The sequence below is a fragment of the Bufo gargarizans genome, chromosome 2, assembly GCF_014858855.1.
Source record: "Bufo gargarizans isolate SCDJY-AF-19 chromosome 2, ASM1485885v1, whole genome shotgun sequence".
Taxonomy (NCBI): domain Eukaryota; kingdom Metazoa; phylum Chordata; class Amphibia; order Anura; family Bufonidae; genus Bufo; species Bufo gargarizans.
Genome location: NC_058081.1, coordinates 531,983,715 through 532,000,827, shown reverse-complemented (window position 1 = coordinate 532,000,827; position 17,113 = coordinate 531,983,715). Strand labels below are relative to the sequence as shown.

Below are 17,113 nucleotides of genomic sequence, written 5' to 3'. Positions count from 1 at the left end.
CTGAATTGTAATATACATGGGCTGTCCAAGAAAACCTTTCAGCGCCACATTCTGTGGTTGGCTGATCGTCTAGTCCAGTGTTTCCCAACCAGTGTGCCTCCAGCTGTTGCAAAACTACAACTCCCAGCATGCCCGCACAGCCAAAGGCTGTTCAGGCATGCTGGGAGTTGTAGTTTTGCAACAGCTGGAGGCACACTGGTTGGGAAACACTGGTCTAGTCATGTTTCAAGGCTATTTAATGAGTTGGACATTGACATACAGTATAGGATAGCAATGGGGGCAGTTCTCTTCTTTCTGGAGAAGAACTAGTTTTCATACTTTTTTCAAGGAAGCATTGCCTGTAACACACCTTACACTGACTGGGAGAACCACAAGGAGAACCAGTACCTTCTAAGAATAGCTCCACAGTAACTACAAGACCCCAATAGAGCCTCTTTATTAGCCTTTGATCATACAATCAACTCAATGTGCCTTCAGTTATTTCTATTTCATATAGAAAATACAACAGAAGTTTCTACAGTTGATGAGAACACCCATGAATTTGCAACAGAACTAAAGGAACCAGGAAAATACAAGTTAACAATAAGAACATTCAGCTCCTCTGGGTCTTGTCCGACTCGAGAAAGCGATGCCTCCAAAGCCGTGAGTTTTTACATCAGTAAGTGATCTGCTGTTCCTTGTACAATTACTGAATATTTACCCATGGGTGTTTTCACTTTGCTATATAGCCTGTTCATGGACATCTGCAGACCATATAAACAGCTGAATTGTAATATTCATGGGCTATCCAAGAAAACCTTTCAGCTCCACAGTCTGTGGTTGGCTGATCTTCTAGTCATGTTTCAAGGCTATTTAATGGGTTGGACATTGACATACAGTATAGGATAGCAATGGGGGCAGTTTTCTTCCTTCTGGAGAAGAACTAGTTTTCATACTTTTTTCAAGGAAGCATTGCCTGTAACACACCTCACACTGACTGGGAGAAACACAAGGAGAAACAGTACCTTCTAAGAATAGCTCCACAGTCACTTCAAGACCCCAATAGAGCCTCTTTATTAGCCTTTAGATTTAGATTTAAATACACTGGGGTGTCCCCGAACACTGACTCCATTTATGGATATAGCTATATATGGAGTCAGAGCAGGGAGTCCTAAGCCAAACTATAGACCCTGTGTCACACTTGTAATTTAGAGGTGACATGACACTGGGTTCAGTTGAGTCTCCCACTGAAGACTCAACAGAACCTGAAATGTAAAAAGTGAAAATGCAGAATAGTAAGTAGTGATACCTAGTGGAATAAGGTTAGCTTTACAACATACTATTGAAATCATATAAACAGGTAAATGGGGGCCTACCCCTAAGTAGAAGAGATAATGTTAAGAACATACCGTATACAGATTAAATATATAATGATGATGCTGATAAGATATGTCTATGGGTCAGATACTGATACAGTATGATGATGCTAATACATGATGTGTCTATAGGTCAGATACTGACATGATGACGCTGATAAGTGATGTTTTTGTAGGTCAGATACTGATGAGATGAAGCTGATACATGATGGGCCTATAGGGTAGATATTGATATGATGAAGCTGATAATTGACCCGTCTATGGGTCATATACTAATATTATGACGCTGATACATGATGTGTCTATAGGTCTGATATTGATATAATGACGCTGATAAGTGATGTGTCTATAGGTCTGATATTGATATAATGACGCTGATAAGTGATGTGTCTATAGGTCAGATACTGATATGATGATGCTGATAAGTGATGTGTCTATAGGTCAGATACTGATATGATGATGCTGATAAGTGATGTGTCTATAGGTCAGATACTGATATAATGACGCTGATAAGTGATGTGTCTATAGGTCAGATACTGATATGATGATGCTGATAAGTGATGTGTCTATAGGTCAGATACTGATATGATGACACTGATAAGTGATGTGTCTATAGGTCAGATACTGATATGATGATTCTGATAAGTGATGTGCCTACAGGTCAGAGAAGCTGATAAGTAATCTGTCTAGGTTTAAGACTACAAACTGGGCCACAACAATTAGTTATAGGGTTAGATTTAAGACTCCCATATACAGTACAGACCAAAAGTTTGGACACACCTTCTCATTCAAAGAGTTTTCTTTATTTTCATGACTATGAAAATTGTAGATTCAAACTGAAGGCATCAAAACTATGAATTAACACATGTGGAATTATATACATAACAAAAAAGTGTTAAAAAACTGAAAATATGTCATATTCTAGGTTCTGCAAAGTAGCCACCTTTTGCTTTGATTACTGCTTTACACACTCTTGGCATTCTCTTGATGAGCTTCAAGAGGTAGTCACCTGAAATGGTCTTCCAACAGTCTTGAAGGAGTTCCCAGAGATGTTTAGCTTTTGCCTTCACTCTGCGGTCCAGCTCACCCCAAACCATCTCAATTGGGTTCAGGTCCGGTGACTGTGGAGGCCAGGTCATCTGGCGCAGCACCCCATTACTCTCCTTCATGGTCAAATAGCCCTTACACAGCCTGGAGGTGTGTTTGGGGTCATTGTCCTGTTGAAAAATAAATGATGGTCCAACTAAACGCAAACCGGATGGAATAGTATGCCACTGCAAGATGCTGTGGTAGCCATGCTGGTTCAGTATGCCTTCAATTTTGAATAAATCCCCAACAGTGTCACCAGCAAAGCACCCCCACACCATCACACCTCCTCCTCCATGCTTCACAGTGGGAAACAGGCATGTAGAGTCCATCCGTTCACCTTTTCTGCGTCGCACAAAGACACGGTGGTTGGAACCAAAGATCTCAAATTTGGACTCATCAGACCAAAGCACAGATTTCCACTGGTCTAATGTCCATTCCTTGTGTTCATTAGCCCAAAAAGTCTCTTCTGCTTGTTGCCTGTCCTTAGCAGTGGTTTCCTAGCAGATATTCTACCATGAAGGCCTGATTCACACAGTCTCCTTTTAACAGTTGTACTAGAGATGTGTCTGCTGCTAGAACTCTGTGTGGCATTGACCTGGTCTCTAATCCGAGCTGCTGTTAACCTGCGATTTCTGAGGCTGGTGACTCGGAGGAACTTATCCTCTCCAGCAGAGGTGACTCTTGGTCTTCCTTTCCTGGGGCGGTCCGCATGTGAGCCAGTTTCTTTGTAGCGCTTGATGGTTTTTGTGACTGCATTTGGGGACACTTTTCAAAGTTTTCCCAATTTTTCGGACTGACTGACCTTTATTTCCTAAAGTAATGACGGCCACTCGTTTTTCTTTACTTAGCTGCTTTTTTCTTGCCATAATACAAATTCTAACAGTCTATTCAGTAGGATTTGTGTATCCACCTGACTTCTCCACAACGCAACTGATGGTCCCAACCCCATTTATAAGGCAAGAAATCCCACTTATTAAACCTGACAGGGCACACCTGTGAAGTGAAAACCATTTCAGGTGACTACCTCTTGAAGCTCAGCGAGAAAATGCCAAGAGTGTTCAAAGCAGTAATCAAAGCAAAAGGTGGCTACTTTGAAGAACCTAGAATATGACATATTTTCAGTTGTTTCACACTTTTTTGTTATGTATATAATTCCACATGTGTTAATTCATAGTTTTGATGCCTTCAGTGTGAATCTACAATTTTCATAGTCATGAAAATAAAGAAAACTCTTTGAATGAGAAGGTGTGTCCAAACTTTTGGTCTGTACTGTACATTAAACTGTTGTCAACCAAATCCAACCTTGTTGGTGAGACAGGCTGACAATCTAATCAATATGGAGAGCTCCCGAATCTCTCACAACACTTGACCCTTTAGTTCTCCTGGGAGATAAGCTATAGCCGGTGGTGTCTGGCAGAGGCTTTCTCCTTTCTCCCCATTGAAAATAAATACAAGCGCACCCAAATATGGAGGAGGGATTGTGTTAAGAGCATCAGGGATGCAGAGGTATGTATTCCTTATAATACATAATTAGGGTTAACCAATTTTTGGTGCATTATTGGATTTTCTTCCTAAAGATGTGTTACCGTAATAGGTCCTGAAGGGAAATGGTTTGAAGAGCTGACAGAGCGACCAGTGAATGTGAAGGTGAATGCCCTCAACTCTACAGCCGCGCAGGTTTTGTGGACATCATCCGTGACAAGCAGCAATGCATTTATTGTGTCTGTGAAATCCCTAACTTGTCAGAAACAAAAGGCGAGTCAGCGACTGGAGAAGAACTATTGTGAAGAGGTGACGTGTACGGATGTTATATCTGAGAATCCTGTCTATATACATTCTACCCATCCCTAGAGAAAACCATACTGAGTTTCAGGAGTCCAAAATCAGAAATGAAGCATTAACAGAGAATAACTATAATGGAGAGATTTGTACAGATTTTGTATTTTATCCCCATTGCTAGTTTTATTTTACAAACACTGATGCAAGTCACAGTATGGCCATAGGTATTAGAACCTGATTTAACTGTATTGGGTGGTCTGGGACTTGCGGCTGGAATATGGAAGTTCGAAATGCCGCCACATTGCAAGAATGTAAATGAGGCCATATTCTGACTAAAAATATTAGAGGCGTTTTCCAGAAGTTCAGTAGTGAGGGCCTATCCTCAGGATAGGCCATCAATATCTGATCAGTGGAGTCTGGTATCAGGCATCTATGCCAATCAGCTGTTTGAAGAGGCCATGGTGCTGTGGCCTCCCGACAGTATACCAAGCGCAGCGCTTTACACTGTGTAGTGGTTGTTCTTGGTACTGCAGCCCAGGCCATGTGACCAATGAACGCAATTTCGCTGGCCTATGAAGAGGCCACAGTGTTCACCAGAGCACTGCAGCCTCTTAAAGCAACTGATCAGCAGGAGTGCTGGGAGTCGGACACCCACAGGTCAGTTATTGATGACCTATCCTGAGGATCAATAATGAACTCCCAGAAAACCCCTTTAAATGTTGAGCACAGAGAAGCTGCATGTACAGTATAGGGATGATTCAAACACCTGAGCTTCTGTATTACTATACTCCAACACACAGCTCCACAGACCACACAACATCCCACAAAATCTGTTCATTCACTGCCTCTAATACTCTGTGCTGCTGGGAACCTGGCTCAGATAACTAGACTGATAACAAGTATTATAGCGACTGTAAACACAGTCACAATGAACTAGACTGAGGAACCTTTTACATAGACAGATTTTATCAGATGTTTAAAGTGAGACATTTTACTATTTCTTAAAAAAAATAACTCTTTTACAACATAATGGCAACAAAGCATCTCAGAAAAGTTAGGACAAGGGCAGCAAAAGGCTGGAAGAGTAAGTGGTGCTAATAAAAAACATCTGGAAGAGCAATTTGCAACTAAGACAAATGACTGGGCATAAAAAGGCATAAAAAGAGGTTCACCAATCTGTGATAAACTGTGTCTACAAATTGTGGAACAATTTCAGAAAAATGTTCCTCAACATAAAAATTCTAAAGACTTTAAATATACCACCATCTATAGTATATAATATCATCAATAGATGATCAAAGAGTCTGCAGAAAGGATGTTGCAAGGGACACGGTCAATATTGGACGCTCGTGATCTATATGCCCTCAGGCACCACTGCACTAAAAACAGACATTATTCTGTACTGGAAATCATTAGTCTCAGGAACACCTCCAGAAATCATTGTCTGTGAACACAGATTGCTGTGTAATCCACCAATGCAAGTTAAAGAGGACCTATCATGGGTCCAAAGATTATAAACGAAATATCAGGATACGTAGGAGATAGTGCAGGGATCTAATTGCACTTATTATCTGTTCTGGGCTCCGCTCCATTCGCCTGCTGTGGCTCCCGTTGTATTCTCCCGCCCGGTATGCTAATTTTAGCATCGGAGCAATGAGGAGGAGACTGAGTCTTTCTCCGTGGGCGTCTCCTTCTCCCTGGCTGTAGCGCTGTCCTATCGCAGTGGAGAGCGTCACAGCCAGGGAGAAAAAAAACCTCACCTTCTCCCTGGCTGTGATGCTCTCCGCTGCGTTTGGACAGCGCTACAGCCAGGGAGAAGGAGACGCCCACGGAGAAAAACTCAGTCTCCTCCTCATTGCTCCGATGCTAAATATTAGCATACCGGGCGGGAGAATACAACGGGGGCCACAGCAGGCGAACGGAGCGGAGCTCAGAAAAAATAGTAAGTGCACTTAGATCCCTGCACTATGATTTACGGATCCTGATACTTAGTTTATAATATTTGGACCCATGAAAGGTCCTCTTTAAAGCTGTATCATGCAAAGAAGAAGCCATAAGTCAGCATGATCCGCCATCTTCTCTTGTGTAAGCTCATTTAAAATAGACTGAGGCAAAATGGAAAACTTTTCAGTGGTCAGATTAATCAAAATGTGAAATTCTGCTTTATGGAAACCACGGACACTGTGTACTGTGGACTCAAGAGGAGAGGGACCATCCAGCTTATTATCAGCACACAGTTCAAAAGCCTGCCTCTCTGAAGGTATGGGGTTGTATTAGTGCCTATTGTATTGGCAGCTTACCTATCTGAAAAGGCACTATCAATGCTGAACAGTGTATAGAGATTTTACAACAACATATGCTCCCATTCAGACAACGTCTCTTTCACAGAAGGCCTTGCCTATTTCAGCAAGACAATGCTAAACCACATAGTGCATCCAGTCAGATAAATTGACGCCTGCACTCCTTTTGAGTAGTAGTGGTGCCAGTGGCAGGCTGCAGCCAGTTGAAGAAATGGAAGTTCCACAGCATTTGAGTTTAGAGAACAGCTTTATTAATGCACATTGATTCAATTAGGTCCAGACAAAAGTAAAATAATCTTTTCCCATAATTGCTCATTCAAATAGGTTGTTTCAGTCCACTTGTACCTTCTTCAGCTACATGAGTCTATATAAAGATACAAAACACAAAACGTGTAAATGAAAATAACAAAAAATAATAACAAGAAAAGCTGTGTAATAAGTAATACAGCAAAGGTGATCAGCATAGGATCCTAGTAGCAAAACCATCGTATTGTATAGTCATAGCAAAAACCTTTTAAGGTATGACGCACATACTGAATAAGCGGTATACATCCTTACATACATAAATAAGGGCAAGAGGTATCTGATATTGATAGGTACAGGAGTCCAGGGATATGTATGGTGAAGGACCTTTAGAGCAGACTCTGGATATGTATCATAATTAAGCAGTAATACATAAGAGGTCAATGTATCAGTATAATATAAGTGTCAACTAGGGATGAGCGATTCGACTTCAGATGAAACATCAAAAGTCGATTTGCATAAAACTTTGCTCTAACACTGTACAGAGCAGGAGCTTCGTACAGTATTAGAATGTATTGGCTCCGATGAGGCAAAGTTATTGCTTCGCAAAGTCTAGCAAGACTTCGCGCAATAACTTCAATACATTATTTTGTACTGTAAAAAAGCATTTCCCGAACTCGGGTTCAGTTCCAAGTGGTACCTCCTTCTCCGTACAGTATTAGAACAAAGTTTTGTGCGAATCAACTACGGATGTTTCATCCAAAGTTGATTCACTCATCCCTAGTGTCAACATTGCTGTAATCGAGGCAGGGGTTAAATGGAGAAGGGAAGCACACAGGGAGAGAAGGGATAAGTGTAGACAGAAGTCGACACAATTTAACCCCTGCCACATACTGAATCCACCACAACAGAATGGCTTTGCAGAAGAAGAGTCCAAATGCCGAACTGGCCTCCTGAAGTCCAGACTTTTCTCCAATAAAAAAACATTCAGCGCATCATGAAATGAAAAATCCAGCTACGAAGACCCAGGACAGTTGAGCAGATACATCAGACAAGAACAGGACAACATTCTTCTCCAACAACTCCAACAATTAGTCTCCTGACTTACCAGACATTTACAGACTATTGTTTAAATAAGAGCGGGTGCCACACAGTGGTAAACATGGCCGTGTCCCGATTTGTTTGAGATGCGGTTGCTGCCATCAAGTTCTAAATGAGTAAAAAATTTTCATGAAATGCAAAATGTCTCACTTTCAACATCTGATATGTGTTCTATGATCTACTGTGAATAAAATATGGGTCTATGATATTTGCAAATCATTGCATCCTGTTTATATTTACATTCATTTACATTTTACACAATGGTCCAACTTTTTGGGAATTGAGATTATAAAAAGGCCCTCATTTTAAGTCCTGTAGATGTCTGACAAGATTCTACTGACTGGTAGACCTGGCTCTGGCTATCACAAGCTATCACAGGGGCTTCCCTCAAACAATGCCAGTGCACTGAAAGCAGGGCGCACCTTTTCTTTCCTTGGGGCACATCCTGATTCTGGGGCTCCCGTCTGATGCTAGTTGGGGTGCCCGTGATGTTAGGTGTTTAGATGGGTGCAAGGCAGGGTGTGTAGAGCGCAGTGGCGGGTATATGGTGAAGAAGTCAGTAACCAGGCCAGATTTAACAGAATAAATAAATCTCTTTACTCAAGTGCAAAATAGAAGTTGTCCAACTATACACAGTGCAATTCTTCCCAGATGTATGGATTTAGCAAGGATAGGAGTTATGGCCCTTATTCCCTTCTATCTTGCTAAAGTCTCTTCCCACACAACCAATGGTGAGCAATAGTGATGAGTGGCAGGGGCAATATTCGAATTCGCAATATTTCGTAGAATATTCGTCATATATTTGCGAATTCGAGATTATATTCTTGATTGCAAAAATCAGCAATGTATTATTCGCCTAATGCGCGCGAAATACCAGCGTGGGTCACTTATGCTACATTTTTCAAGCTGGTATAAGTTTCCTGAGACTAAAGGAAATGGTTGGCACTGCAGAACATTAGAATAGCTTTATATGCAGATTTTTATCAAATGCAGTTTTTTATCAAAACACATTGCACCGGCGCGATAAAAACTGAACAACGGAACGCAATCACAGTCAAAACTGACTGCAATTAGGTACCTACTCGCGCGGGTTTGCCGCAACGCATCCGGTCCTTATCCGGGCACGCTCGTGTGAAAGAGGCCTATGGAACATGGATATAGAACATGCTGCGATTTTCACGCAACGCACAAGTGATGCGTGAAAATGACCGCTCGTGTGCACAGCCCCATAGAAATGAAATGGTCCGGATTCAGTGCGGGTGCAATGCGTTCACGTCACGCATTGCATCCGCACGGAAAACACGTCCGTGTGAAAGAGGCCTTAGGCTACTTTCACATCTGTGTTTTTGCTGGATCCGTCATGAATCAGCAAAAACGCTTCCGTCATGATAATACAACCGTCTGCATCCATTATGAACGGATCTGTTTGTATTATCTCTAAAATAGCCTTGACGAATCCATCTCTAAAACCATTATAAGCCAATGAGGGACGGTTCCGTTTTCTTTTGTCTCAGAGAAAACGGATCCGTCACCATTGACTTAGGCCTCATGCATCCGGCCGTTGTTTTGGTCCGCATCCGAGCCGCCGTTTTGGCGGCATGGATGCGGACCCATTCCCTTCAATGGGGCCGCAAAAGATGCGGACAGCACTCCGTATGCTGTCCGCATCTGTTGCTCCGTTCTGTAGCCCCGCAAAAAAATATAACCAGTCCTATTCTTGTCCGCGCTTTGCGGACAAGAATAGGCATTCATACTGAAGGCTGTCCGTGCCGCTATTGAGATCCTATGACTGATCTCAATAGCGGAAAGGGAAAGCGCAGATGTGAAAGTAGCCTTATATACAGCAGTCAGCAGCCACAGGTCAGGATTAGATAAAGCCCTTAATGGTACGCTATCCCAAAAACCAATTTGATTAAATTATTTTTATGCTATAATTATTGGATCACTTATTGATGATGTGTTATATTTCAGGTAAATATTACCAGCAACATCATAAACGACCTGGTTCCAGGTGCACAGTACAGAGTGGTCGTCTACCTGCAGAAAACACCATTAATTGGGCCTCCATCTGATGCAGTTCTGTTTTCAATGGGTAAAAAAAGGCTGTGTAATATGACTGTATAAAGAATGTGGACTAATGAGAATGCTGAACATGACCTTACACATACATAGTACAGTCCTTCAAAGTGTCCCTTTTTTTGGAGGGACAGTCCCTACTTTTGACCCAAGTCCCTCTGTCCCTCTTTGCTCCCTAAATGTCCATCTTTTTGATCTGAGGTCTAGATTTGCATTATTACATTTACAATATTGATCCAGAAAGTGTTTATCTGGTTACTATTTGTATATTAGAGCCCACTTTATTATTATTTTATTATTTGAAGAAGATTGGATTTTCGAAATTTCTATTTTTAGACAGTCTTTGTGATACTGTGTAATATATAACTTATTGAAGTTTATAAATATGCATGAAAGATGGATCTTTCACACGATGAGCCATCAGTGTCCCTCTTTGACAGTCCAAAAAGTGGGCAGGTACTGTATGATAATAAGGCAGATTTACTAAGCCTGTAGATGGTGTAAACTTAGACCGGCTGTCTAGACCTGCTCTATATTTATCACAGGGGATAAATTTGGTGCACTTTTGTCTAACTTTATACCGACTGTTGGTTGACCTAGTGTGAGACAGAATTTTCTGCCATAATTTTGGTTGTTATACATTACATCTTAAGCCATGTCCTTTTTCTTGTGAAGTTCTGCCCCTTCCTGCTAAACCCTACTCTCTTTTTCAACGAGTAGTAGAAAATTGTAGAAACCCTACTTGCATCAAACTGTGGCAATTTTTACCACTTTTTAGAACGTTTGTAGTGTAGACAAATTAGTACTGGGCCATTGTATACAGTATTGTAGATATTGTATTACACATGCACATGCATGGTATACAGATGATGAATGCACAAATATTTATAGTAAAGAGCTGATAAACACACATTCTTCCGACTTCTCATTTCTAATTCCACTTTCTGATCCTTGTTTCCTCCAATAAAACCATAAGTGCAGTGCGGCTGGCCACATGGGAGGCGTGGTAGCTACAGGAGCCAGAGGGGAATGGAGTGGTAGCAGTGGCAACGAGGGCGATTGTAGTCCTATGGAGGCTAATTCTTTGCAATCTTCCCAAATAACCACAGGCATGCAACTTCTTTCTCGTCAACACTTTCCGCAATGCACAGTTTGTGGGGTGCAGATCTTAGATATCGATAGCCAGTCCATCTCAGAACTGTAGTGTGCATGTCAATAAACCCTTTCCACAAGCAGTAAAGTCTATTGCCATAAACATGCAGTTACCTTACTGTCTCAGTCAAAGCATGTCTTATAAGTGGTTCTCAACCATCTGCAAATGACTGTTCTCTGACTGGATGAAGGTTCCTTGGACTAGACCTAGTTATGAGCAGCACACAAATACACATCCTTCTTCTAGGCCTGCTTAGCAAAGACTCCCTAACCAGGGAGCCTGGTCCAGCCTGACTCCCTGGCAATCATGCTAAGACTGCCAGCGTAAGCTGTTTGCTGCCTATACACAACTATGTGGGATTCACAGTGCACAAGAAATAGAATAATTTAACCATTTAAGTGCTTTGGCAATAAATCACAAAGCTTTAAGCCTTTTGCAGTGATCCACTGTGCTACTGCAAAAGTAGGCAGTCAGACTGCCCCCATACAACTTAAGAGTCATAGAGGCTAACACTTATGTGCTTCAGCTGACAGGGGCATACCAATGGGACATGCAGAGGTAGTAGTCACAAGGGGTTCTGGTGCTTGATGGGGCCCTCTTCCACATAGAAACATAGAATGTGTCGGCAGATAAAAACCATTTGGCCCATCTAGTCTGCCCAATATACTAAATACTATGGATAGCCCCTGGCCCTATCTTATATGAAGGGTGGCCTTATGCCTATCCCATGCATGCTTAAACTCCTTCACTGTATTTGCAGCTGCCACTTCTGCAGGAAGGCTATTCCATGCATCCACTACTCTCTCAGTAAAGTAATACTTCCTGATATTACTTTTAAACCTTTGCCCCTCTAATTTAAAACTATGTCCTCTTGTATCAGTTTTTCTTCTTTTAAATATCCTCTCCTCTTTTACCTTGAAACCTGAAACATAACAAGAACATTATAAATGGCACATGTTAGGGGGATAAACAAGTTGCCCCTTCGCATCCTGTGGTTCTAGTGCTGGCATAAAAAACCTTGAGACTGGCCAATTCTGTCCACACAGATGATTTTGTGGAGAAAGGGAAGGACACAATCTGAGGAAACATTCTGCTTCTCTTGTGCAGTTTGCCCACTGCCTCCATTACTAATAATTTGAGGTCTCCACCAGCTGTCAGTGCCTTCCTATATTGGCGACTACTTGACTTGTGCATGAAAAAGACCTTATAGCTGTGGTCACCAATACTTATTTTTTACAGTACAGAGAATTGCTGGTATATGGTGGGGTGGGGATATACCATGTGCATTTTCTCAGTATCCAAGTAGAGTAAAGGTGTTACTCCTCCAGATACTTTCGTAATCTAAACTAACAATATATTATTTGTGTTACTTAATCTGCAGAACCTACAGGAATCAAGGATTTGGTGCTTTACCCTCTAGGACCATCATCTCTTGTGTTAAGTTGGACACGGCCTTACCTCAGCACCTTCCGGAAATATGTGGTTGAAATGTTTTACTTTAATCCTATCACTATGACCTCAGAATGGACACCATACTATGAAATTGCTGCGACTGTCTCCTTAACATCCACTGTGGTAATTGTTCAGCTTCTACATGCTCACTGCTTGCTATAGGGGAAGTATTTCAGCTTTGATTATTACAAATGTTTGGAAAGAATTCTGCTGGAATGAAGGCCTTTCGGAGGTCCAGTTGATGGGGAGTCTTTAAGGCAATGCTTCATGGGAAAAGGGTGAAAAACATCTCCTCTGCATAAGGGGGGAAACTGTCTCTCCAGTGGCACCTGTAGGAGCACTTTTTACAGATGGGGTTTCTGATCACACGTTATGTTAAAGGGTTCTTTAAGGTATCAGATAGTAGCCTAGGGTAGCCACCTATAGGCAAAAGCCATTTTCTTCCTTCTCGAGAGCTACTCTGCAAAAAATGTCTCTGAAATAGGCCATATGTCTCCTCTGAACAAACATATCATATAATGTCCTTTGAATCTATATGTTGCACATTTCTGTGGTCATTGTCCATGCCTTCTTCATTCAAAAAAGTAAAGGTAAATGAGTTTCTGTTTAGGGGTACTTTGCCTTTAGACAGTCCCTTAGGTATCTTTCATACAAGCGAGTTTTCCATCCAGATGTGATTCGTGTAGTGCATGGACAACATATGGACTGAATCCTGACCCATTAATTTCAATGGGTCTGTTCACATAAGCATTGTTTATTTCTGATCTTCTCTGCGTGCTATATTGTAAGTTTTTTCACACAGCCCTGGTTTGATAGAAATTTCATAGGAGTTTGAGTAAAAAATGCAAGGCATCCAGATGCAATGTGTTTTTCACTGAAGGATGCCAGGAGATGTTGAGTGTTATTCTTCAGTTTTTCTTTACGCATGTGACAAATGCATCAAAAACTGATTGCATCCATGCAAAAAAAAATAAAAAATGAAACAGTTAACGCAATCGCAGACAAAACTGATTCAACTTTGGTGCAAAACCATCAGTTTTTCCCTAAACAGACCCTTACACATTCCGTATTGCTTGTGTGAAAAAAGCCTCATGCACACAACAGTATCTGTTTTTGTGATCTACAAGATTGCAGATACTGGCTGTACGCATCCCGCATTTTCCCCCTCCACAGGTCCCGCAGTATATGATAAATGCCTAATTCTGTCCAAAAAAGAGACAAGAATAGGACATACTATTTTTTTTATTTTTTATGCAGAGCTGTGGAACAGACATACAGATGTGGTCCACATCCGATCTGGCCAAAATGCACAAAGTTATGAGAAACAATGCTGCAGAATTCTTATTTTAAGGGAAATACATTTTTTTTGTAAAACATGTCAGGAGCAGTGACATGTCCTCTCTAACCCACCACTGATAACCCAAGCTGATGTTATTTAAGAAGAGCACAATGGTGTTTTGCTGAAGTCCGACTGGGGCTCTATGGCCGCCTAGGGGAGAACTCTTCCATGGGCTCTTTGTAGGCTAGATCTCAACCCTAGTCATTATCTAGATTGAATTTGAGTGGCTTAAAATGAGAATTGCATATACTGTACTAACAGTTTGCATTTCAGCCTTTGTGGAAGAGCAGAGGGAGGCTGGAGGGGGATGAGCAGGCAGTGTGGATGGAGAGGAGCAAGCTCACAGACCTTCTTCTACCTGTATCGATTTCCCAGAGATGACATTAATCTTCATTGTGCAAATAATCACATGCTTATTACGAAAAAAAAAACTTTTCTCCCATACAGTGTTATATTATGAAGAATAAATAAATTAATAAAAAAGGTCCACATTCAAATGACCTATACTATAAATGTAATATAAATTTTATCAGTGACAGAAAACGCAGTAAAGAAACAAATTTTGTACAAAAATTATTTTTATTGTGCAAGTAGTATAACATATTAAAAACTATAGAAAAGTTATTATTTATGCCACACAGTGAATACACTAAAAATAAATACCAAAACACAATGTTGAAAATTCTATTTTCTATTTACAACCCCTCAAGAAAAAATTATTTAATTCATTATATGTATCCCAAAATGGTTCCTATAAAAGCAACTTGTCCTGTGAAATTCAAGGTCTCATACAGCTACATTGATGAAAATAAAAGTTATCACTGCTGGAACACTGAGGGGGAAATTTTTTTACTGGTTCTTAAAGGAAATGTCCACCTTTTATATATTGATAATCTATCCTCAGGATAGGTCATCAACTCCTCAATATAGATTGGTCAGGGACCAACACTCTGCACCCCCGTGTTGTGGTCATGCCGGTGTACTGCATCTTAGCCGCCTTTCACATTTATGGGAGCTGACCTGCTGTATGTCAACACAGCCCAATACTGCACAATAAACTCAGCCTTCTGCTTCCAGAGGATAGGTCATCAATATCTCAAAGGTGGACAACTAATTTAAGGTGAAAATTTGTTACTTTGACCTGAGTTGTATGCCAAAATGCACAATAAAAAAAAAAAACATTTTCTGGAAGGTTTTTCCCATTTTAATTTGACTCTTAGGGGTTTAAAGATGAACTGGACGGAGGACATTACATGTGAAGCAGGATCAGTCATGGCAGTTTCTGGTCATAGTCATAATATATGGGGCACTAAACATTTTTCTACAAATTTACTCTGTGCAACTGTTAATAATGTCAGATGGCATGAAAGTCTGATCTTTTCTGTTTCTTTGGAGGATAGTGATATTGTGTGTCAGCAGTAAGGGGAGAAAATAATTTGTTTGTGAAGGCAGAGTTCCAATCAGTGTACAGCGCTGTGGAATATGCTGGCACTATATAAGTAATAAATAATGTCTCACACCTAATAAAAACAGCTCACATTATTCTTTCAGAGACTCAGCAACTTACTCCCAGCCTGGTATTATAACTTTAGGGTGACAATGGTAACATACGGAGAACCTGAGCAGAGCTGCTGTGACACATCTACTCTAAGCTTCATAACAGGCAAGTATTCTTTTCCCCGACACTTGTGAAGACAAGTGTGTAGACCAAGACTGTTTTGTTCAACAGGACCAGTTTGTAGGTTACGTCTAGTCTGTGCAGCAACCTCATTGCGCACACCAAGACAAGTTTGTGCACTAAGCCCAATGTGTAGACTAGAGATAGTTTATGCACAGGGCCCAGTATGAAGACCAGGACTTGTTTTTGCACCAAAGCCATGGTGTAGTCCAGAACTACACTAACTTGTGCAACAGCTCCACAGTGTGCAACGCACAGGGCTACGTGTAAAGACTTAATGTAGTTTGTGTACAAGACCCAATGTGTTGACAAGGGCTTGTTTATGCACAGGACCCAGGGTGAAGACCAGGACTAGTCTGTACATCAGGTCCAGGGTGTAGAACAGGAAAACACTACTTTGTGCAACAGCTCCAGTGTGTAGACCTGGACTAGATTGTGCAACAAGCCCAAAGTGTTGTGAAAACCAGTATAAGTTTGAGTACCAGGCCCAGTATATAGGCTAGAACTAGTTTGTATACCAGCCCAGTGTGTAGACCAGGAATAGTGTATAAAAAGTAAGCAGCTCCACACAAAGAACAGAATATGGACAGGTGCACACCCCTCGGCTTCCCAATGCTGTAGTAGTATAAAAAGAAAAAGTGAATAAAAAAAAATCGGGGGCACTCTATAACGAGGAGGCGTGCGGACCACGTGGGACGCCGCGTAGGTCCTGGCAACACAAAGAGAAATCACAGCTTCCAGACGGCTCCGGTTGTAAAGACTTGACACAGGACGGCACAGCCTGCATATGCGTAGAGTGGTAAAGTACAGAATATAAAGCCACACTCTGATTTTAATCTCACATTTTTGGCACTCTTAAGTTATAGAGTTTGCTATAATTGAATACCACCTCCCTGATAAATAAGCTCCGGGTACTAGATACCTATATGTGTTGAAGAATTAGCCAGTTATACCGTTATAATAAGGGTTTTTGTGCACGCCAGCCAAAGGTGGACAGTATTAGAAAAATAGTGCTGCATGGACCTAAATGACACTATATATACCTAATCGGGATGTTGCATTCCAGTACCCCTTGTACCCACAAAGATTTAGGGGAGGGCTATACCCTAATTCTAAGAGCCTATTCACACAAATGTGACCATTTTGCAGTATTTTCAATATATATCTCTGTCCAAGAGGGAAAGTGGACAGAGATTGCGTACGCTATTCATTGCTTTTTTTTAGTCGTATTTGTTATTTTTAATACTTAGGGTGTTTTTACATGTATAGACCTAGGATATTATAATTTTATTATTTATTGTGAATAAAAGGTATTTTATGCTATTGTTACATTTATAGTTGTCCATATGTTGCTGGTTATAGAGTGCCCCCCGATTTTTTTATTCACTTTTTCTTTTTAGAACAGGAATAGTTAATGAACAGTGCTCAATGTAAGGACCCCGACTAGTTGGCACACCAGGACCAGTGTGAAGACCATAACTACTGTAGTTTGTGCACCATGCCCAGTTTGTAGACCTGGTCTGACTAATTACTCATGCTGATGCTCAA

General features: G+C 41.1%; 1 protein-coding gene across 5 annotated transcripts in view; it reads left to right on the top strand.

Moving 5' to 3' along the window:
• Nucleotides 1–17,113, top strand: part of PTPRO (protein tyrosine phosphatase receptor type O) — a 149,345-nt gene that overhangs the window by 38,778 nt on the left and 93,454 nt on the right. For 4 of the 5 annotated variants that reach the window (XM_044281508.1, XM_044281507.1, XM_044281506.1 and 1 more), the window contains 5 exons: nt 497–658; nt 4,039–4,235; nt 9,839–9,959; nt 12,478–12,671; nt 15,439–15,550. In XM_044281508.1, coding sequence (XP_044137443.1) covers nt 497–658; nt 4,039–4,235; nt 9,839–9,959; nt 12,478–12,671; nt 15,439–15,550 — 786 coding nt within the window. The remainder of the gene's footprint in view (nt 1–496; nt 659–4,038; nt 4,236–9,838; nt 9,960–12,477; nt 12,672–15,438; nt 15,551–17,113) is intronic. The other variant, XM_044281509.1, reaches the window with a different exon arrangement.